General features: G+C 46.1%; 1 protein-coding gene across 4 annotated transcripts in view; it reads left to right on the top strand.

Moving 5' to 3' along the window:
- The window catches only part of TICRR (TOPBP1 interacting checkpoint and replication regulator), a 1,117,313-nt gene that overhangs the window by 1,005,104 nt on the left and 88,011 nt on the right, over positions 1 to 24,198 (top strand). For all 4 annotated transcript variants that reach the window (XM_069624305.1, XM_069624303.1, XM_069624304.1 and 1 more), the window contains exon 21: positions 10,114 to 10,236. In XM_069624305.1, coding sequence (XP_069480406.1) covers positions 10,114 to 10,236 — 123 coding nt within the window. The remainder of the gene's footprint in view (positions 1 to 10,113; positions 10,237 to 24,198) is intronic.

The following is a 24,198-nucleotide window of genomic DNA, read 5'->3' as shown; positions in this document are numbered from 1 at the left end:
TCATGTCTGGGACAGCTGTTTATGGTAAGTAATTCCCGCAGGGAGAACCCATTCAGATGCTAGGAGTATGTGATTTGATGGAGAACGAAAGTCTGGTCTCGCCACATCTTCAAGGGAAACCTGCCGCTTAACCAGGAACCACAGAGCTCAATTATCCAGAGACCCCCTTTGATCCACAACAGACGGAAAGATGTGTGGGACTTAGTATTACATGTTTTCAACCCTTTACCTTTCCCCTTGCAAAGACCTGATGCATACAGCAGATAATTGGTGGGGACACAAGATTGGTTCCTTAATGTAGGCTTAGCCTACAACAATTACTGGGGCCCTCTTTTGGCAGACTATTTGAAGATTTTGCAAGGAGTAACAGGAAAAACTCATTTGGACTCTAGCTGAAGGTACAATCTGCCTTACAGCTTCCGCCAGTGATGGAAGGCCAGGATGTCCAAAAGATGGAAGCAACATCGCCCCCTTAAAAATTTCCCAGGTAACAGAGGGAGATGGATACTGAGTCCAGAAAACCCTTTAGTAGCTCCAGAACCAGTACCCAGCCAGCACACAGCATGCCCCGCTAGGCTCTGCAAGCAAGCTTCCTGGGTGGGAAGTGCCAGAGAGTCTCTGAACCAAACCAGGGACAAGGCAGTTGCCTTTAACACTCTTCAGCTTTGGGCCGTCCACCTTAAAGGGCGACACAAGCCCAGTGAAGACGCTAGGAGGAGTGCATTGACAAGCATATAAACCAGCGTCCTTAAAGGACATTTTCGAGGCAGTCATGCCCCTCGAACTACATCCGACTGCACCGCTGACTGTTACGCTGCATTCGCTAAAGCTGTCGGACGCCTCGACCAGTGCTTCAGAACCACCAATCAGCACTGAGACGATTCCTGACCCCGAACCACCATTAAGGCCAGCCTGCAGCCATCCACCCAGCATCCATTGCTGAACTGCCTGTTGCCTGATATCTGCAGCTGTATCCCTTCTTCAACTCTGTCACAGAAGCTGCAAAGCGGCCTGATATCGACTCAACCCTTTCGAGCACCAAGAACTTCAACAACCACAAGTTACATTGTGGTCTGTCCCCCTGGTCCATCTCCGAAGCCCGCTAGTGACATTTTACGACCCATTGCTCCCTTTCTGCTGAAACCAAGTATCCACAAACTATTGAGATTAATTACTTTACCGACTACCCTCCTGTCAGTATCCAGAGTGCATCTATTTTCCTTCTTGAAACTGTCTGGCCTCCACATTCCTTTACCGTGTGGGTTGTATTTTGTAGTGTGCCAGAACTGTCTGTTGTGATAATAATAAAGTAGATGGGTTTATTCAACCTTGACTGGACAGCCCCTTTTATCACTGGGTAATAATTGTATTTTCGCTGTGTTGCAACCAACCAACGATCCACGACCTTACAGAGATAAGCCTGCTGTTGCGTCCACGTTCCCAAAATTGGACACGGTTGTTGATAATTTGCTTGTTTCCAATCTGTCCAGATCCCTTTTGGTGTACAAGAGATGTGGGGCTGATTAATGATTTAGATACAGATATTCATCCCTGTACCACTGTTGTCCCGGAAGTTAATTTGTCACAGAAGTTAAGTGTTCTATTTGTTGCTTTTGAACTGCCATATATTACCTTGTTGAGTTGTATGTACAAGTGTGAGGGACAGAAACCTTTTGTTAGCATTTCCTTTAATTCATTTTAGGCAGGGTAATCCTTGTTGGGGTAGTGATGGTGAGGGGTGTATCCAACCTTTTGGGTTAATTAAATGGCATTCTTTGAAAAATCTTCACAAAGATGTCCACCTCACATTTCTGACCCCTCACATATTTGAAACGGAGGGCATTGTTCTTGTATTTCTTATATGGGTAGGCGGTACAAATGAAATGGGAGTCTAAAGACATTGCTGCGAGTCTGCATATAAGACTGGCGAAGCTGATGAGGGTACCTGCGCCCGTGTCTCTACGGATAATGCTACCCGGTGTTGCTCATCAAATTCTGCCCTGTTTAACACAGCCACACCCATGCTTTCTTGCCCCTGCGTCAACTGTGTGTTTTCTTCTGCAGGGACCAACAGAGATGAGCTCTGCTGCACGTCAACTTCCAACATATTCAGTAAATCATGTATTAGTTCTGGAGATTTTATAATAAAACGCTGCCTTACATTCAAGATTTTCTCATTCGAGACTGCATCCTCAATACGTGGAAATGAATTAAAGCCACAGTTTCCTTGATGCACTCATAGGTCTGCATTCCTGCACACAATGCCCTAGCTGAGATTTCATTTAGAAGTAAAGGCTGTTACATCTGCAGTTTCAGCATTCTGAGTTGACACTTTTGAGAAAAAAAAGGATTTAATTTTAGAAGTGCACGCTTTTACCGCCTGCAGCTTCGTATTCCTTCGAGAAGTTTGCTGCATTTGAAGAACTGAAACGAACAGGCTGTGAGGTTACATGGTCGGCGTCAATTGAGTTAAACTCTCGGCCTGTTCCAAATGCTTTAAAGGCATTGCATGGGCGGCATCCCAAATCTTCACTTGTGCAATAGCCATCTGCGAGATTTGAACCGAATGAGTGCGGCAAAGAAGCGGCACAAAGAAAGGGGGAGGCGACGTCTGGACCATAGACTCATTCCCACAGGCAGAAGAGATGCCAAAGCTGGACTCAAGGGAGAGGAGATTTGCACCGGCGAGGGACATTGCAGCAACACGCCTGCCGCCACCAGCCGCAGACGCGTCACCCGAAGTGGAAGCACAGAAGGACCCGAGCGGAGTTGGAGAAGCCAAGGGAGCTGTCCTAAAGCCTGTGATCCCACAGTGGTGGAAGGTCAGTGCCCCAGGAGGGAGCTGGAAAAGGTATTTCCTAATTGGAACGGAAGGCAAATTTCCTACGGCTTACATCACAGATCGATTTTCATGGTTGCAGTATTTTTGGAGATACAAGTACACCTGTGATGAGAGGGGAACATATGTCCTCAGATCTTGAAAGTAAAGAAACTATAGCTCCAAACCTCCCATGTTCCCCTGTGTGCTTTGAAACACAATTTATTTGTTGTATAAGCACCTAACAAATGCACAATAAATATAATATATGAGAGAACCTTGCAGGAGAGTATACCAGGTGTTTTGCGTGTCTGGGAACCGCACCTGAATTGTGCAAAGCAACTATGAGTGAACCTGGCACGGGAGGTATCCATTGATTTTTAACAAAAACATTTCAGAGAATGATTTTTTTAATGAAACGAAAAAAAATTGTTTTTTGGTTGTCATTTTTATTTAATAAAACAATAGATTTTTATATATATATATATATATATATATATATATATATATATATATATATATATATATATATATATGGTGTAAGGGGGTTAAACGCACAAGGAAACGGGGGTTCGGGTGGGACCCCCCCCAATGAAAACAAAGAATTTGTTTTTTTCGTTATTAAAATACCTCTCTGAAAATGATTTTGTTCAAATCGCATGGAAACGGCACGGGAGTATACCAGGTGTTTTGCGAGTCTGGGACCCACAGTTGTGGTATCTTGAAAAGAGAATCCCAAGGAAGACTCATTCCATTAAGATTTTAAATTGCATTGAATGTGGAAAGTATGTGGGGAATTGAGAAGTTTCCCCTAGAGTGTATTGCAACACCAAGTGGGGGTTATCCTCTTCGGTAAAATTAACTTGGTTATTCTTTTGAATTTTTGTTTCGGTAATGAGAAACCTGGGGAAAGGAGTCATTCCCTGGAACTTTTAACATTATCCATTTGGAACTTTTGTTGGATGCATATCTTTTTGTTGAACTTGAGCATTTGTGCATTTTCCAAGCCAAAGACAAAACCCTTATCACCTTTGAGTTACTTTTAGAATGAGAGGGCTAGGATAGAATTTCGGACACAGGACATTTTTTGCTTTGGACAGCTTGACACAGATCAGAGCCACAGTTTTTGTTTGAGGTTGAGAAATACCTCCTAGATTACCACAAGTCCTGTGTCTCTCATTCCTGGTTCCTCACACAGTCTGCTCACTCCTTCCTGTGTTGTGGGCTTAGGTTGTTTCAAGCCCTGTGGCCTCTTGGGCTGATCTAGATACGAGATTTCCGGAGACCCTTACCCCATGACGGTCTATTGTATATTCTTGTGAGCGGTGAGTTGTATGTGCCCAACAAGGAGAAGGGATGTTTCAGGAGGGGGTGTGGAGGGCGCTTTAAACTGTCTCCTGCGCTCTTTCCCCTCCGTCCACGATGGTACTTGTACCCAGCGGCTGTATGCTACTACTTGGTAGTGTGACCAGGGCCTTGTGTGAAGATTGGAACCATTCGGCCGTGGGTGGTAGGTGTACCAGGGAGATGGCCTCCCAGTCCTTCTCCTGTAGACGACGGAGGCAGTTGAGAGTCCCACTTCCTAACCCTGACATCCCCAAATGAGTCGCTTGTGCCAGTGTGCTTTTGTGCAATATAGGCTTGTCTCTCGCCATATCGCTCAAATACAATGTTGACATAATTTTTCTATTTCTCCTGTGAAGACTAGCACACGTACGGCTCTAGAAGATATTGTGATGGTTAATAAATGTATGTCACTTACAAGATTATAATTATAATAATTTTATAACGCACTTAATACTGGGCACCAGTTTCTAAGCATGAGCCCGGGATTCAAACTGGTATTACTTCTTGCTTCCAAGACAAACTCGTTGCCCCTGAGCTATCCTCCCAGCTTTCTATGAAGGTTAGACGGATTGCAGGGTGGGTAATGTGCTGTACCTGGATAGATCTGGGAGTGGGCACTTTGTTCAGCACTGTATAATGTTAACCTGTCTATTGTGCTCGTAGATATAATGGTAACCTATTGCAATTAGTAGATCTAGAAGTTAGCCATTCTAACAAAAGAAGATGCCAGAGGGAAGCCTACAATGGAACTTAGATCCACACACTGTAGAATGCAGCTACGACTATGACAAATTTGGTCTAGCTGGACACGTAACTGCTTCGCCCCTTACACCAGACTTGCCACAACACCCTGGGACAATTTTTAGTCTAGCTGGTCACATATCGAGTCTCTTGCACTAGCGCTCTGTCGTGACCGCCCTCAGCACCCCTCCACATACCTGACCACTTGGGTTGCTTACTGGCACCTAGCCAGCCCACCAAAGAATTATACATACCTCTTCTTCGGTTTCTGAGGGCGTTCCTACCACAAAACATGTGGAGGCCATAAAAATGGGAAAAGGTGCTATATAAATGACAACTACTACTAGGAACAACGCATTAGGCTTGACAGCTAGATCCTGCCGGGAAAGACCAGTCATCCGCCACCCCACATCATCCACGCAAGGCAGCCAGAGCCTGAAACGCAGCCAAGTGGGAGCAACCCTGCAGCGGCTCAGGTACTCCAACGGCCAATGCAGTGAGCAAGCAAGAGGATACATACCACAGCAACAAGTCAGACTGTGACTCGCTCCACTACAGCAAACATCCTTGGGTTACGAACATAAACTAGAACACCAGAGACTAAATAGCAGAGCACTGAGCCCTGCACACTCTCCTTGGTTTAGGGGGTTGGTGGAGGGGGCTTTACAAAGGCTCCCTAACACAAACCTGGACAATGCTTTAACTGAGCCGCAAATGCTATTCCTTGGCTGGCCAAAGCTGGGCTAAGCCTATTATTTAATATCTGTAACCCTTCCGGGTTGGAAAAGGTGGGGCTGGATTGCCCAGGGCAATAGGGCCAATGGAAGAACGAGGTGTGGGGGGTATAAAAAGGAGAGCAGGAAGTCATGCGTTGTTTGGGTGTGGTCAAAGGAGGTGCATGAGGCATTTCAATAGTCTAGCGGGGGGGACAAAAGAGTGGGCCGATTTCTGGGGAAGTTGGGGGATTGGTTTGCGAATGTAAGTGGTACCACACTCTGAGTGTAGATGAAAGAGTGGCAGTTGTGGCTAGATGAGGGTAGTGTAAGGGGTAAATGTGTAGTGTTTGGGACTGAGTGAAAGCGGGTTGTCTGAGTAGGTACTGTGTGGAGTTAGAGAAGTAGATGTGTAGCAGGGAGGAGTAGAGTGAAGGATCGAGAAGTAACCTCAAAGGGCTGGAGGCAATGCCTAGAAGGAACAAGAGTAATTGGAAGGACCGAAGGGAGAGGGAAGTGGGACGAGTAGAGGTGGCTGGAGTTGGGGAGGCATGGTATCACAAGTACGACGTTGATACAAAAAGGTACAATTTGTAAAACCTTTAAGGTTTCTTGTTTGGAAAAACGCTTACTTTGGCCTATAACTAGGATGGGTTTTTATCGACCATCAAATAATAAATGAATCGGTCCTAGTTGAGTCTGTCAAATCAAAATGGCCTATACTAGCAAAAACCTAATGCCTGCCCTATCTCTTGTACAAAGAGTGTGTGAAGGAGATATGTATGTAAAGGAAAATCAGGGTTCAAATATAAAGTATAAAAGTGGCAGAGTCAGCTCTCCTCCCCATGTTAGACAACACAGAGCAAGGTGGTCCCTGTAGTCAGGATGATGCACTCTGACTGAGATTCTTAACACAATAGCAGTTCAAAATGTGGATCGAGGCCCGCCTGGGCTTCCATGCTAAAGTTAATATTTTCAGTCTTCCAAACAACGTTCAACAAAAGTTCACGTTGGTCCCCCTCTTTCGGGCTCAAAACAAAAGTTCAACAATACTTGCAAGGTGCGTGGCTTTCTCTATAGACCCTCCAAAGGACCACTTAGACTCAAAGTTCAACGTTCAGCTTTTCACTCTCCCTTTTTCTCTGGGTTAATTTTGATCACCTTGTTTTTACTGTTCATTCACTTTATCGCTACAAACAATTCACCTTTCACAGACTTTCGAGTAGTCTACTTCTTTTCACCAGACCACTCCGTTACTCAGTATTGCGGTTTTCACAGCTATCCTTACTTCAAAGTTCATTCACAGGTCTGCCTGTCTTCGCATCACCTCCACACGCATGCAGCCTTCACTTGCGATATAATGTTGCAACTTCAATCTTTCCTTAACACACACCGGTCTCCCAAGTCGCTTGCCAACTCACGGGCTGTGTGCATTTCTTTGTCTTTACAGTTTTCCCCATTCACAAGTCAAGGTTAGCACCACGGGCTTCACCTCGTCTACCCAACTCTTCATTCACCCAGGAGGGTCGCTGGCGTCCTTCAAACACAATGCAGTCTTCTGCTTTTGATTTGGCCTTCTCCACATGTCTTTCATGGCCTTTTGGAGGAAATGACCTCCTGTAGGGAACTCCTGGGGTTCTCAACCTGCTGCACTCGTCCCTTGGACCGTCTCTCTGCTCTGGTAGGTTCGATTTCGACCCAGATGTTCTGCTCTTACTTGTCTTCCACCTTGCTCAGAGTGTCTCTATGTTCCACCTTTTATCCTGTGTGAGAAGAGCGGATTGGTATAAACTGTATGCACTTAAAGTCAAGTGCCTGACTTTGCTTGACCCAATTAATAAGACATCTCCAGTGCGATGTGTAAGAGTTAGACTTGTTACTCTGTCGCCCTCTTGCTCAGCTCAGTGTTTGTGTAGAGGGGGTGGGGGGAGTGGGAGTTGGGACATCGGAGAATCCTAAAAAAATAGGATTGGTTAGGTGTACAAAAAAGGGGGGAATAGTGAGTCTCGCCATTGGTTATCTCACCCCCACTCCCCGAAGACCCCTCATCCAGGTGATCCTCATGCACTGCTCCACCCCCAGGGTCTGGATCCAAAGGCGATGGCGGTGCCTTGGCCACTGGAGCGAGAGAGCCTCAGAGAGTATAGGCAAGACACCCGTTGGTTTCTTAGATGGAAGAGTAATGAAAGGTAAGGAGAGCATGGGTGTAGTAGAAAAGACAGTCAAGCAGGGTTGTCTGCAAGGCACATTCGCATGACCCTTTAGAGCACTCACAATTGGATTTAGTACAGCACTTTTAGGAAGTCCATGAGGGAGTTTAGATGCAAAAGGTTTCATGCCTTTTAGGTCTTCGCATTCAGTATTAGATTTTAGACACTAGGGGTCAATGTTCACCCTCTACTTACGTGGGGTCAGGGGCGCCTGGATTTAGAGAGTAGGTGCTTTACTAGACGAGAGAATGGGAGGACACTATAGGGCCCATCAAAGAACAAATAAAAACCCCTGAACCATCTGTGAAGCTTGGAGTGTTTCTTGTGCCATCAGTTACTAGTTGGTGGTTCTTGCTCGCCTGCTCAAGTCTTTCCTCAATGACTGATTTTGCTGTCTTTGTTTTTTTTTCTCCTCCTTTTCCCAATGTTATTGCAACCATCTCTTCTGGACTACCTTTACTACTAGTGCCACTGTCACCCTCTCCCTAATATTACCTCTTTTTTTTGTAGCTACATACCTCTGATGTTACCAACTCCTCTTTTTCATTTGCTTGCATTACCTCCTCCAAGACCAGATCGTCTAACATCTCCTCCTGACTTGGTCTCCTTCACTTGATGTTACACCTCTTCTTGCCAACTCTTCTTTCTTTCTTTGGTCCTCTTTACCTCCTTTTGGGTGACCAGCTCCTCCTATTGACTCACTTTCTAATGTTAGTCTTCTCAACCTCTTTGTAGTCGCACCTCTTTCTGCTCTTGTTCACCCTCTGATATATTCTCTCTCAACTCTTTTAGTCCTCACCACCACTTCCTGCTTCCACTCATCTGTTCTCCTCTGAATCCTTTGCTGCTTCCGACTTTTTGCTCTACAGCTTTCTCCAAATGCAATCCACCTGGTCATATACCCCACAATACCTGACTGTGGGTGAATTTATTTTTATAGTGTTCTCGCTCCTCCTCTTGGGTGGGTCTGGACCTACAGCTGCTAATCCAGTGTGGGTTGTGATTGGCCAGCCTCTCTGGGCACCTCTGGCTCCTTTGGGATCACAGGGTGGAGCCAAGTCTACATTTGGGCCACAATCCTGAATCTTCGTTGATTTCCCCGGATTGTCCCATGTGTTGCCCAAGTCAGGCTGAGTTCTGCTGTGTTCCCATTGTGGCAAACTTGCTGGGAACACTCTAGGTAAGCTCAGGACATATTCTGTTTCACCAAATGAGCGCTAGTGTGTCCTTGTAGGATAATTTCTCACCACGGTACACTTCCACTGTCAGTTTCCGTCCTGTGTTATGCGCTCCATGTTCTCAAAGTTGCGAATCTGCCGCGCTATATTGGCTGTCCTGCAGAGATCACTGTGGACTTCACAAGCTGTTGCAGAAATGCTGTTTGTACCGGGTGGGTTGTAACATGCACCTTTTGTACTTTGCTGTAAACCATGAAAATGGGACGAAGGGCCCTGGATGTCACTCTTTGCACAGCAATCATTCTGCAGCGTCATTTGTCTCTGCTCCCTTCATTTGAAAATGACTGTCCATATTAGTGTAACAAGGTATTTTTAAATTACACATTTTCTTCCTGCAAAAATGAGAAGAGCCCTTGAAATGCCTTTTTTATTTTGTTCCCTCATAAATAGTTGGCTGACTGAGTTGAAAGTCGACCCTCAATAAGTTGATGAGAGGTGCTATGCATTTTCAGGAGGTACTCCAATTTAGGCCACTCAAAATCTTTTTATGTACATGGGAAATGTTTCCATAAACTGACCCTGTAACTTATGCTTTGCGTCTTCAGGCACAAATCTTCAAAATAACCTGTAAACAGTACCTATTGCAAGGCAGGCTAAGACCCCTTTTAGGGTTTGGCTGTAGTTGTGGTGCTGCATGAGCTCAAACCGCTTTTGAGATCTAATGGAGGGCACTCCAGTACTGTCCTCCGCTGGAACAACGCCTGTGTATATTATCAATTGGGGTTTGGGAGTAATTGCAGCATGTCACCTAATAAGGAACTTTTGGTAACATTTTAGTCCAAGTGTGATCTAAAACTATTGGGGCAGAATGTTTTAACCAGTGAATTGTCACAAATCTTATTTAAATCCCTAAACATTTTTTTCATTCAGAATTATGGACCCAAGCTATACGCCTTTCAAACGTGTAATGAACTGGAAAGTGGGGTAATCTAAAGCACAAGAAAAACATGTTTAGTTGATTTATTTCTTAGCTGTGAGGAAGGTATTAAAACTAATCCATAAAGTATTCAAGCTGTACTATTCTGATATGTTTATCTATTTTCCAGGCTTGACACCGCCTAGCAAAATAATACGTAGTTCATTGTCGGTTAGTGGATTGATGGCACTTACCAATTCTCCCCTATTGTTCCAAGGAAAAACGCCTTCCTCAAAGAGAAAAAGATTGCAAGGTAATGGTTTTTCTAAAAAATTAAATTCCCCATATAAGTAAATCATGTATTGCGGTTTAATTTGTTTCATATAAAATACTGAATTGTAAATGTTTGTTGTTCGTGGATTTATTATTTGTGATTCACAAAATGTGTAATTTTCTCCTGGCCCGATTAGTTAAAGTAGAAAACATGATCAGTTTGACAACAATAAACATGAACTTTAGAGATCACATGTTGCAAATTTAACTAAAGTCACATACTGTCAAAATGTTCTGTCTTCCTTCCATTCCTGTCTTGCTTTACTGAAGCACCCTAACTCCCACACCTATGAGGCTGGCACTAATTTCACTTGGTGAATATGGTCAGGATGAAATATGGAGTTGCCCCCCAGACTGTGTATACTATATCTCCTTTTCATCCTCATTCATCTCTCTAAGCATGAGTGAGAAACTGAATCAGGATGTGCACCACACGTGTGCCTATGGACTGTAGAACTACTTGTTCTCCATCATGGAATCTTCATCGATATGCCCAAATACTGTCTCCGCCCTGGGGTGTGACCTCGGGACTTTAACATATAGAGAACTCTTTAAATAACATTTTTACAAAGGCATTTCATAAGCAGTCAATCATTGTGAAATGAACATGCTTATGACTAGCTGTGTTTTTAGTTTTCCTCTTTAAAAGCATTTGCAGGCAGATTCTCAGCATAGGCTTCTCTAGAAAACTACAACCATAGAGGAACAGTGACTAGATAGTACTCCTACGTCCCATCCCCTTTCCTCCATACTGTATGACCGTCCCTCCTTGTGGACGAGACCGGAACCTTTTTTCTTACAAAAAAGAGCATTTCTCCTTTACATTTATAAGCGTGGCTACGGGCATGACCTCGCCCACATAGCCCCGCACTCAGGTGTCTAGCCTCAGTCCCCTTTTCTGCGCTGACCGGATCGGACCTTATTCCCGCAGACTCCACTGAGTTTGCTAATTTCTTCAGCTTTCCCCGCTGCTTTTTTCATTCTCACCTGCTCCGATGCAAACAGGCTTTTAGCAGGTGTTCCTCATGCGAGAGTTGTTTTCCCACGTTTGATCCACACGTGGCCTGTCGCGCCCTTACACCATGCTTGCTCAAGAACCTTTCAGCGCGGTGGAGGGATCCTCGTGGCATCCCCTCCAGACCATCTGAAGGACTTTGTGCAATGCAGAAGCAAGCCGGGCAAGGTAAGCGCAAAACGTTTTACTAAAGTAACCCACAATTGGGATTTCTTTCCAGTGCTTCCACTGAGCAGGCGGGGTTTTGAGGACCGTAGCATCAGCCAAAAGATCTTGACTCCTGGAGTTATCGGTCTGAGGGACCTCCGGGTCCTCCCGAGACAGGGACTGAGGGGCAGCAACGCTCTGATTCTGGAACACGCCCTGAGGAGCACCCATGCTGTCGTACCGGGCCTAGGCCCAAGGAGACGCTTTTACGTTCGACTACCGGGCGAAAGTCAGAGCGCAATGCTTACCGGGGTTCTTCCCAAGGTCGTTTCCAGCACCTACCTACCGCTCGAGGGCCCTTCAGGGTCTGGGGATTCAGGCTCTACACCGGCCATGTCCACTACGCTCCCATACACTCGGAGCAGCAGAACTCAGCAGAGGCCTGCGCCCCGCAGCATAGTCTGCTAGGGGCATTCCCCACTCCGCCGGGCTGTTTGACTGCACCGCATTGCGAGGACACGTTTTGAACGTTTTATGGGACTTGTGATGTCCAAGCAAATGACGGGCCTCCTTAAATCTCTAAAACTCCCTCTCAGCCACCAAGGCAGCAGAAGGCCCCAGCTGAACAGATACCGGTGCAGGCTCAACCTACCCATCTTTCCAGGAGACTGGGGTGGGGCGCCCGCCTGCTCCACCAGGTAATCCCCAAGCTGAAGGCGTACTAGGCCTGCAGACACCAGCTGAGCTTCAGGGGTACACACAACAGAGGGAGGGGGGCATCGCAAGCAGACAAGCACACTAATTACGAGGACCTAGAGGCCTCTACATCTATTAAAGGCCTTCCACAATCGCATGGAAGGGCTAGCAGAATTCTTGGGGGGGAATGGGGGGGGGGGGGGAGTACCTGTTCCTCAGCAAGATCAGCCAGAGTCTGGAATACTGGCAGAGGTGCTGGCTCTCTGAGCACACAGCAGGTTGGAGCATACCTTTGCAAAAGGACTTGTCCACGCTAGCGTCAAAGAGCTGGCTGAAGCCACTCTGTTTTGCTGGTAAAAAAGAGGCCTGACGACAAGTACAGACAAGTGGAGGGAAAGTCCATGCTCCTCTCCTCGCTTCCGCAACCACATTAATCTGTTGTGGCGGTGTCCTTGTATGGCAAGCCACCAGACCTCAGGGGCATCGGGGTTTTTGGCTGCAGCTTTCCTCAGCAAGGGATACAAGCTGTTGGAGGCTTATGGAAGACAGGTGTATGCAAATTCAGGCCTTCACCTCAGACAAGTAGACGTGGATGCGATCTTGACAGCCGGCAATCAAAAACTGGATGGAAATCGCCGACTTCTTGCCAGACCACTCTCTCTTTAGGGAAGCTGCTTTTAAGGCAGGACAGGTAGAAGCAAAAGTAGTGGCACAGGATTTGCTGGAATCGACTGTGGAACATATTGACACGGCAGCAAGAGGAATATGCGTGCCTTCAGAGATGCAGCAATCTCCTTTTGAAGAGGCAGAACTCTTCTCCTCTACTGACAAGGAGCTCAATAAAAAGACCAGCTCCCAAATGGCTAAATTACTTGCAATTCTGACCAAGCCGGCACAGGGCAGAGCAGACCAGCGCAACCGCAGGCTTCGGGGCTTCCAGGACCATAGGTCCAGACAACCAGACAGATTGCCTGATCCAAAGAAATGCAGGCGGACCACTCCAAGGGAGTTCTTTCAGTCCCCCTCCTCCAACTAGGCCTCTGAGGCCAAGAAGCCATGAGGGGCGATATCCCGGTCCAACCCTCACCATGGGGGTCACATTGTCTCTCCAAGAGAAGTAATGATATTCTATGGTAAAGGATCCCTGAGTGCTTTCTGTAGTTTTAGGAGGGTTTAGTCTCCCTGTTTCCTCACTGCACCCAGTTTCTCCCCCATTACTGCAGATAGGTTTCTCGGTTTTGATGTCAGTGATTGCTTCTCTCCTTAAGAACCAGGCGGTGGAACAGGTGATTCAAAGGGTCTCTGGTTACTATTACAGAATGTTTTGCCATCCTCAAAAAAATCCAGACAGGCTTGAGTGTAGTACTCCACCTGTCCTATCTCAACCTTTATCTTCCATTCAATAAAATTCAAGATAACGCCAGTGCAGATCGCAAGGGCTCTCTGCGTAAGAGAATGGATGTGCTCTGTGGACCTAAAAGACGCATACCTACACATCCAATTTGACAGACGCATAGGCAATTCTTAGTGTTCCCAGTGACGGGGCGGCACTACCAATATCAAATGCTGCTATTCGGCCTCAACTCTGCACCTTGTATCTTCACAAGACTGATGGACACCATAGCGGCGCTGCTCCCAGCCAGGGGCCATCATGTATATCCTTGTTTAGACGACTGGCTCATCAGGTGCAGCTCGAAGTAGGCGGCACACGAGACAATGCAATGCCTACTGGACCCTCCACTCTCTGGTGTACCCTCTACCACTATGGGTTCTGGGTACACCAGACAAAGTTGTAATTGACCCCGTTTATCCTTGATTTATCTCAGGCTGATGTGGGAAACTAACAAACAGAGGATCTTCCCAACTCAAGTAAGGATCAGGGCGATCCTCGGGGCTGCTGGACGGGCAAGTCACATATGCATGGTGGTAACAGCACCTGATTGGCCTCATGGCAGCATGTATTTTGGCCGTGCTGTGTGTCAGGTTGAAAATGACAATTGCATCTAGCTTCAAACTGGGACCTGGAGAGGGGCTCTCAGGCGGACAAGGTCTCTATCCCAGACGAGGTCAGGCCAGATCTGGTTGGCGGCAGCGATCGTTATGACGGATTCCTCTTTGGAGGGCTAGTAGGGGTCACACTGGAAAACTTTACAGTTCATGGTCTGTGGTCTCCTCAGCAGCAAGACGAACACACAAATGTTCTGGAACTGAGAGCAATCCAATTGGCTCAAAGGGCTTTTCTCCTGCTTATCAGGAGCAAAGCGGTCCTCATCAGGACAGGCAATACCACAACACTGTTTTAGCTCAAGAAGCAGAGTGGAACGAGGTCTCCGATTCTGTGCAATATGACGATTCAGATCTGTCAGAGTGGGCGCTAGAGCAAGGCATTCATCTAAGCGCTGTCCAACTTCCGGGAGAAAGCAACTCTGAGGCAGACAGGTTCCAGGGGGACAACTACAGATGGGAACTGAGCTTGCAGGTCCTCTGTACCTTGTTCAAGTTTTGGGACCAACCTGATGTAGATCTATTGAGGCAGACCAGAGGACTTTGGGAAGTCTTGAAAATATGAAACCTAGTGGAAAGTGCTTGAAAGAGAGAACCTGGAGGGTTCACTTGTTTGATAACCTGACAAGGACACATTCAAGCCCCAAGTAGGAAATGGTCTAATTTTGGTAAGAAAACATTGTCTTTACCGAGGAAAATGAAAGTATGAAATATATATTAAGACTTGAAAAAGTGGCATACAGAACCTGCATGGAGGCTGCGGACTCTGCTACAAGAAATGGATAAACTTTGATTAACTTTTCTTTAATAACTTTGTTTGGAAAGAGATCCAGAATTTGACGAACCTTTCTTTAAAAGCTTTCTTTGGAATGAGATCCTAAACTGGACAAACCTTTGAATCCTCCTGCTTGTAGAGGGGTCCAAAACATTGGACCAGACCCTTTTATTTACTTGAACTGACCTCATACTGGCAAGCCACCGTCCAAACAACTTTAGTATTATTCAGAACCAACCCTCTGTATTTTAGCCCAGTTTGTAAAAGAGTCCCAAATCATATGGAAGTTTTCCTTTACTCTGCTCTTTTCTAATTCAGTCCATGCAATCATTGTGACACTTGGTCCAGGTTCTGTCTCCACAACAATGTCATCATGTAGCAGAGCACATCTGATCACTTTGTGTGGAAAGTGTCTATTTGGTTTATTAAGAACTAATAGACATTTAAGTCCTCATTGGTTGGCTAGTGTAGAGTTTTTATTTGCTGGTCTCCTTTTCCCACCCCACCAATCATCTGCTGTGTACCAATATATATACTGGGTTGCCCTTCATAAGGAGCCAGCAGGACTCAGACCTTATTTACTTTAAAAACAGAATCTATGTGCAATCTCCCCTTTATGGCCTCATCCCTATCTCAGGTAACCTAGAACAAGATACTATTCTCATCAACAATATCTACTCCCTCATCCAGAATTGGATGGCAACTAACAGCCTCTGCCTCAACAGAGAAAAAACAGATACTCATTGTTGGTGCCCCCGCATGCTTAAGTAAGTTACATCAAGACTACACAACTATAGTCTTAGACGGCACCCTTGTTACCCTCCTGAACCAAGTCAAAACTTTAGGTCGTATACCTTGACTCCAGCTTCACAATGTGCAAACACATCAATACTCTAGCCGCCTCCACTGCCTACACAGCGAAACTCATTACGCTCAGTCTACCATTCCTGACCACGCAGAATTGCATTACTCTAGCAAGAGCCCTCATTATGTCCAAGCTAGACTACTGCAACATCCTCCTATTGGGCACCACCAAGAAAAGCATTACTAAAATGCAACTTTTACAGAATAAAGCCCTAAGAGCAGCATTTGGAAATCTCCAAAAGGGAACACACATCGCAATATAGAAGAGAAGCACACTGGCTCCTGATTCAAGCCAGAATACTCAACAAAACACTCAGTGTATAACACTAAATCCCCCCATCTACCTCAACCAATGTCTCTCACGAAAAACAGCAATCAGAACCCTTAGATCCAACACCCACCTCCTAACCCCCCGTTTGAAGAATGCCAGAACAAGTAAATCCAGTTTCCCAATTCCAGTTCCCAGAATCTGGAACGCACTACTTCCCAACATAAGCAATGAACCTTCCCATTTACAATTAAAGAAACTACTAAAAACCTAGCTCTTTAATAAATTCTGACCTACTTTAGGAATTGGTGTACATTGCTTAGCCTCCAGGCTATCAGTTAGTAACCAGGGTATCATACTGCTAAGCTTTCACCATGTGCTGCTTTTCACCATATTGTCATTGTAACCAATAATATTGAAAGTATCTGTGTATCATATCTGCCAATTTCTTAGTATCCCACTGTTTTGTCATGCTATGTATATTTTGTACCACCATGATCTCTCTGAAACCATTAAGTTAAAAGTATCCTTGTAAACTACGCCGTGATGCCCCCGGGTTTGGGCGTACTACCAACTGCAATAAATAAAAAATAAATTCATAAACCCATCTTAACTTTATATTTGAAGTATCAAGTCTGTTCTAACACATGACCGCTAGACTTATTTTTATTTTGGTTGTGCTACGAATGTTAAAAACATTACTCTGTGCTGGGTATGGCGGCGCCGCCTCTAGTGCTGTGATCTCATCATGTTGTGATCTATTTGCCACACAGCATGTGAGTATTTTTTTTTTTTTTACTTGTGTTTCGCCACATTAGGGCTTTTACAAGGACGAACATCATTTATTTGGTAGCTAAATCCTGCAAGTTCCAGCGTATTAGCGTATTTCAGTTTTTCAATTTCTTTTTCTTCATTTGCTGCGATTTTCTGGAGAGAGATGTTTAAAATCTTTGTTCCTGCAATCACCCATCTGGTATTTTCTCCCGAAATGCGACGAGCCCACCAGACTTCTTCACGTAGGTCGTGCGTGGAGAACAAGGGACGAAGATAAACTGATCTTTCTTCTGTTGATGCTGGACAAGACAGCATCAAATGTCTGATAGATTCAGGTTGATGGTTGCCAGGGGAAAGTCTAGTGTTGGACTGTTATCTTCTCTCCAAGATTTCACGCTTTGGGAGAAGGTTGAGTCGTGCTCTCATAAAAATTCCTCTTAGGGTTTTATCGGGGAATTTAGTGAGATACGCCAGCAGGTTTTTGCATTTACGTGCAATCTGTGGAAGATGGGACATGGATTTGTAGGCTACTGTGTGATCTTGGGTGTTTATCCAGTCCAAATCTTCAATTTTCTGCTTCACTCTTAATGGGTTAGAGCTCAGAGTGTCCTCCATAAAAGATATCACGTCTAGCAAGGTTTTTTCTTTTCCGCCCAGATATTTAGCTTATGGCACGTTCTTTTAGCAATTTCGGTGGCCATCAATCTATAGACTGGTGGGCTATTTGGCATTCGGATCCTCCTATACAGCTGCATGCTGGTATGGTCTATTGTAGACGAGAGTGACAGCAGACCTTATTCTTGACAAATTACTGCAATGGGAGTAGACTTCGGCAGGTTGAGAATGTAGCGCCAGAGGAAACCTTCCAGTTTAGGCCACAAGGCGGCCGGAATTGCCGGACGAGCTTCCATCCCGTAAGTGATGGCCAGGATCACTTTGGATTTGTAAAATTGTAAGGCAGGAAGCAGGGAAAACCTTCCATACTTTCTGTCAGTTGCACGCGTTTGGGCTTCAAGGTTATGAATCTTGCTCCACAGGACTTTTTGCATTTCAACGTCAACTGTTGCACAGTCAGTGGTTACCCCAAGATATTTAAAGAGGACCACTTTTTCAACTTTGGTTCTGTCTACGAACCAATTGAGCTTCATGCCTTTCTTTGGGGCTTTCTCCAGGATCAGGACTTTAATTTTGCTCTTGTTAATTTATAAGTTGTTTTGCTCGATGTACTGAGCCAAGTTGTCCAGTTGCCTTTGCAGACCAATTGGGGTATGGTCCAACAGAATAAGATCAGCAAAGAGGAAACTGGATACTCCAGAATTCCCGATTTTAGGGGAGAATACCCGGACCGGTGTTAGTTCTTGTTAGTCCCCTAAGAAAGAAACAAACAAGGCGGGAGCCAGTGGACAGCCTTGTTTAACTCCACAGTATGAGGGAATTTCTGCTGAGAGAGTGCCTTGCCGACTAAGTCTCACTCTTAGTGTCTGAGTGGGGTGTGGTGAGGGGGCTCAAGATGGATTGGGGGGGGGGGGCATTTCCACTCTGAAAGCTTCTTCCACTGTTTCTCTCGGTCAACTCGATCAAAAGCTTGGGTGAGATCAATGAAAGCTAGATATACTTTTGGTGCACCTTCCTTGATCTTGCTCTTTATGATATTTAGAAGCATTATGTTGACCGAGGTGGTGGTGTTTTTCAGGAACCCTGTTTGAAGGGGATCTGAACAAGGGGAGCACTTTGCCCAAGCTCGGAATCTTTCGAGAAGCGGGGAGGCAAAAATCATCCCGATGATGTCCAAGAAGGCTATCGGACGATAGTTGACTGGGTCGCCTCTTGGGCCCTTCTTAAAGATGGGTACGACCACGTCCGTCGTCCAAGAAGTTGGAATTGACTCTTTGCACTGAGTAAAAATCTGACTGATGAACCCTGCCCAATCGGCTGTATGGCTTTTCAAGTCTGCGTTTGTCGGGCCTTCTGGACCCGGGGCTCTTCAACTTCTTGATAATGATAACCCTTAGGGATGTCCTCTCGATCACTGATGTCTTCCCACTCAGTTATTAGATTTAATCTTGGTTTGCTCAAGGGTACCCGGTGTTTTGAAGAGCGTCAAGAAGTGAGATACCCATTTGGACTCACTGAGTTTGTAAGTGCCTCGTTTGTCTGGATGGCACATGGTCTAATGAGAGACCAAAATTCTCTTGTTTTCTAATTACTCAGGGTTGTAAGCATGGCTTCGGAATCCAGCTGATAGAGCTTGGCACAGTGGCCTCTGAGCCAAGATTTGTACATTCTGGTATCTGCTATTCGAACCGCTCTTGATTCTGGTGTATTCAGTTTTCTTGTGGATCTCCAAAGCTTTCTTAAATTTTGCCTTTTGTCCACTAACACTTTATCATAGCCATGCCTGATTGAAAGGCGTGCTTGGGGGTCTGGATCCATGATCTACTCTATATTTAAGCAGGAGAGGTTGGTAGTTGAGTTCGTCCAGGAGCCTCTGCTGGGAAATAGAGGGTCCTTGCTGGCTATACTCTCTAGAAACGGCCAGAATGTTTAAGGCTGTGTGTCTTAGTCGAGTTTGCTGTTGGTTCAAATCGCCATTCTGTGTCCACAGGGGATTTTTAGTGTGGGACGCACTCCACGTAATCGATAGCAGGTTATGGTCACTTGCTTCGGTTCTTTCAACAGAAAAATTCTAAATTAAAGATAGCATGCTTTGGGAGACGAATATGTAATTCAAAGTCGCAGACAAGGTGTCTTTCCAAGGTAGGGATAAGCGATCCATGTTCAAAAGTCATTGCAGCATTGTGAAGATTTCGTGAGTTCATCAGGGATAGCCATGCCTCCCCACGCTCTTCAGCTGTAGATCTTTTGATAGTTGGATCAGTAAATGTAGGATGAGGTGGGCATTTGGCATTCAGGTCACCACAAATGATGTTTGATAGCTGGTAATCCACTAGAAGTTTGTCAATGACTACCGCTGTACAAAAAGCATCATTTGTGATTTTCTGCGGATTCCAGTATAGCGTCATAATCGCTAATTTAGCCGTTTCTGGCTTCACGTTCGGGGCTTTACGATGTTCCCAGGTAAGGACTACCAAATGGCCGTAAGCGTCTGATATTTTCTTTCCAATGGTAACTCCGGAATCTGCACGAACCGCCAGGAGGAGTCCGGATGACGGGCGGCCAAACAGGCCTTTACTTGCTGGAGAAATAATCACGGTGTAGCCATCGATTGCAGGTAAGGTTTCTAGCCGCGTCTCTTGGAGACACAAGATGTCAAAGTTGCCAAGGTTTATACCACCTGGTTGAGTAAGGTGGGAGTGGCCTCTGGTATTCCAGGATCCCATGGTCACGTCAGTCACTGTTCTAGGCGGGGGTATTTGGTAATGTCGGCTGTGGTTGCTATTTCTTCCTCTTTGCTTCTGAAATCTTTGGCAGCCAGGCCCAAAAACCCTTCCGCTCGGTCGTAGCATTTCCTGTGCTTGAAAGGTCAGATCCTTGATAGCGGGTAGCATTGGCACACGTTTTTGAAGGCATAAAACTCTGGTATGTAGAGGTCCTTTTGAACTCAGTGTGGTACGACTCACTCTCCTTTCTGGTTAGACGGTCCGAGCAATGGCGCCTCGGACTTAGCCTCCTTGCCTTGACTTCTGAGTAGTGGCGATTGCCTGTCTCCTGCTGCTTTGCATAGAAGTGGCGACGCGGCTGGTCCTCAGAGGGCTAAAAATGTCTACCCCCTCTCAGATTTTTGTACAATTCTTCAGTTCTAGTTACGTAGTGCTGGCTTCTATGCTAGATTTTCCTCAAGGGCTGAGCAATCGGTTGAATTTGGACAGTAGGTTCGATTTCAGTGAGCCTGAAACCCTTCTTTAAGAGATCTTTGTATACTTCCGACGAGAGGGTCTTGCTCGAATGTGGAGATATGCCTTAGCTATCAGTTTCCGATGCTAGGGTTCGATCAGGACTAAATCTTCAGTTTTTAGAGCTTTCAGATTGCTTATTGTTGAAAGCAGATAAAGAACTGTTTGTCTGTTCAGAACAAAACTCGTCTTTCGCAGTCAGTTTTTGTTGTAATTTGAAGGTCCTTGTCCTAGTAGAGAGCCTATGGTTGGTTCTAATTTGCCGATCCATAGTGGGATCATTACTTTCCTTTTCAGTAGTCATAAGTTTCTTATGACTTCTGACTTCATCCCCTTTACGTTCCACATGGTTCAAGTCCTCTCTTCGTTGATTCGTAGCAGAAGTTGGTGTCAGGGTCGAATGGCTCGTTAAAGTGACCCGTGTCCCCGTTTGGGATGACTGACTTGCACCGTCGTTTGATCTTTTTTGACAATTCGGTTTAATAGTGCCAACTGTCAGTACCCCAACGTGGGCAGTAGTACCGCTCTGCGTTGGGGAAAACACTGGCACTGCATAGGGATCTTGGTCATGGTCCATATGTACGGATGGGTCCATGAGTGTTGGGTCAGCCAAAAAGTCCTTCACAGTAGTTGGGGATTTCCTCAAATCCAGTTTCCTCCTTGATCAGGATTTTGCCCCATCTTCTGTCTGGATGCACCCGTCTTCTCAATTGGAGGTCTAGTAATTAGTTTGTTTCACTCCATTAGCCTCTGGCGGTCTTTCTTTGGCTAGGGATAGCACCACTTGTCTCTAGGGGAGTCCGTCTGTTTTTCTTAGTTTTCTGGTTTTCGAGAATCGAATAACCTAGAGTCACGGCCACTTCAAGTTTTATTTCAATGGTTGGGTCCCGAGGTACACTGTTCTGCCATATTGGAATGGGGCTCACCAAGGTTTTAGCCTGCTTCAACATAACTGGCCGAACAGTCTGCCCCTTTTGAGATTTCGGAGAAGAGATACTCTGAGGTATAGTAATTGAGTAAACATCTGCGATCGGACTAGATTGAGATGACTATATAGCACGTCCTGGTTGGGTGGAGCCGGCCTAAGCTCCCCTTTCGCAGTCAGTCTGTGTTTCGCAGTCGACCGTCTTTAGTTTACGATGGTTCAAGTTTTTTAGATTCAGTTCTTGTTGCATAAATAGCTTTTTCTCTGACTGTGTATTATGGTCTACCGCTCTTTGTTCCATGGCCGTAATATATCCCTCGAGGAAGATGAGCTTCGAGTACATCATGGCTATGGTGGTCCTTTGGTCTTTCAGTGAGTCGTTCACTGCCTCTTACAATTTACTAAACGGGGCTGGAGCATTTGTCACCGTTGACATTGTCATAAGAGCCAGCTTCTTTGATGGAGTGTCTCTGGGGGGGTAATCCAGGATTATCGCTCATTCTCTGTTTGTTCATTGGGCTATTATTGGTTGAACTTTGACGGTGCGTAGGACTGAGGCTCATGATTGGTAACTCTCGAAGTCTTTGCCTACCGCCCGCAGCTGTCCATTGCGGAGGATCCTTTTCTCTTGAGGCATGCTGAGGCTGGGGCAGGTCAAGGTTATCCAGACACTTTCTCTGATGGGCTTCCTGGTCGATTGAACACAGTTGTATTCTCGAGGGAGCTGGTGGTAGGAGTATGGCGCTATGAGGTCTTTTAGGCGACATGGGGATGGTTTCACGTCTTTCTGGCTCCTTGAAATTCCCGCCATTCTCCTTTGGGTCACTTGTCCTTGAAGAGGAGGTCCCAAAGCCAGAAGAAGAGTCTGAATTTGGGTTACCCGACTGGGGACAGGCTCTTGTCTCACAAGATCTACTCCTGAAGTCGTATCGTGGCCATACGAACGAGTTTGGGCGTCCAAAGTCATCGCAGGAGATGGTGTAAGGTCTGGGGACAATTAGGCAGAGTCTTAGTCCCGGCCGGGTGGTCTAACTTACGTGCTTTGTTGGAAGATGAGGTTTGCACCACCTCCAAAATTTCAGCATCCGATAGTTCAGAGGACAAAAGAGCGTTGGACAGCATCGGAATTGGCAAAGACTTAACACGTGTCGCCCCTGGTTTCTTTGGTACTGAGTTTTTCTTGGTGGCTGCTGTCGGTTTTAACTCTACTGCTTTACAAACCGCTTGTTTGTGATTAGAAGGCACACAGTCCTTTTGCTTTTGGCTTTTTTTGTCTCTTTTGCCTTTCTAATGGCAAGGGCCTTTGTTCATTGTCTTTTCATGCGCTGGCATGTTGAGGGCAAAATTGAATGGCCGATGGTCGTGTCTGCAGCGGGCATTGTTTCTCCCTTGGGCAGTTTTCGTGTGCAATTCCACTCGCTGGGACTAACCGACTCCTCTGGCAATCCGTCATTGCCACACATTGGCATCCTTTTGTCCTGACATGGAGACATTGTGTGAGTTCCAGCTACCAACGACTCAGGTGCCTGATGAATGGAGGCGTAAACCGTTTGAGTGGAATGTTGTGCAGCCTGTGGCTGGACTTGGAAAGGCGCAGCACCCCCAGAGGCGTGTTTCGTACGCGGCAGAGGAGCTGGAACAGGGCACCCTTTCATTTCTTTATGGAAATCAATTCCGTCTATGGCACGGTGTTCGGTATTAGTACTGGCAGAGATCTCATCAGTGTGGCGAGTTCCTTGAGCTCTAGCACGTTCGTAGCCAGAGCGTGCTTTGCATCGAATGAGTTCTGCCTCCAGTAGTGCAAAATCCAACCCCTGCACTGAGCTCCGACTCCTCTGACAGCAGGGTAGGATGTGATTTGGAATGTGGTTTACTGGTGGGTTGTGAAGTTGGCAAGGTTTTTTTTATAGTTTTGAGCGGAGGTGGGGAATGGCGTCCATATCGCTCATCACACAACCCACGGGGTCCCCAGTGATCTCCAGAGTCGGGTATAGAGCAGGATTTAACTCGATTACCAGACTTTGATCCTTCAGCTGACAACGTCCAGGGGTCGCTGGCCCAGCACTTATTTTGGAAGATGCATTTGGTTGCTTAGGTTCTCCCTGCAGGGATGTAATATTTGAGGGAGTACGATGACTTTGAAGCCGGTGGCCCTCAGCTTCGTCTCTGGACTTGCATGTTGTCACAGGGCTTCAGGCATAGCTTCAAGAGGCGTTGGTCAACCACGTTTCGTCGCTTGAGGGGAAATAGTCAAACAAAACGATTGCTGGACGCGGACTCGGGGATCAGGGCTAGGCCCCCCGGCCCCACTCGAGCCCCGAGAACACAGCAGAACACTCCACTCTCCACTTCCCTTTCCGCGGTGGAATGGAGCTTTTCAGCAAGTTGCAAGCAGTTCAGGCTGAAAGACACACCTCCAGCAAAGGACACTGAAGACACACTGCGGCGCGGGTACCGCAGAACACTTCACTCTCCACTTCCCCCATCGGAGTAGCCATTCTCTCCCCCCCCCCACCCCCCCCCACTCCACCCCACAGCTGCTGTTTTTTACAACAATACTATCACGACTGACGAAAACGCAATGAAAGAAAATGCATTTAAATGACCTCCATTAGTTTGT

Source organism: Ambystoma mexicanum, chromosome 11 (assembly GCF_040938575.1).
Source record: "Ambystoma mexicanum isolate Mex_15411 chromosome 11, UKY_AmexF1_1, whole genome shotgun sequence".
Classification (NCBI taxonomy): Eukaryota; Metazoa; Chordata; class Amphibia; order Caudata; family Ambystomatidae; genus Ambystoma; species Ambystoma mexicanum.
The sequence above is the reverse complement of the archived record's forward strand: the minus strand, read 5'-3'. Positions and strand labels throughout refer to the sequence as shown.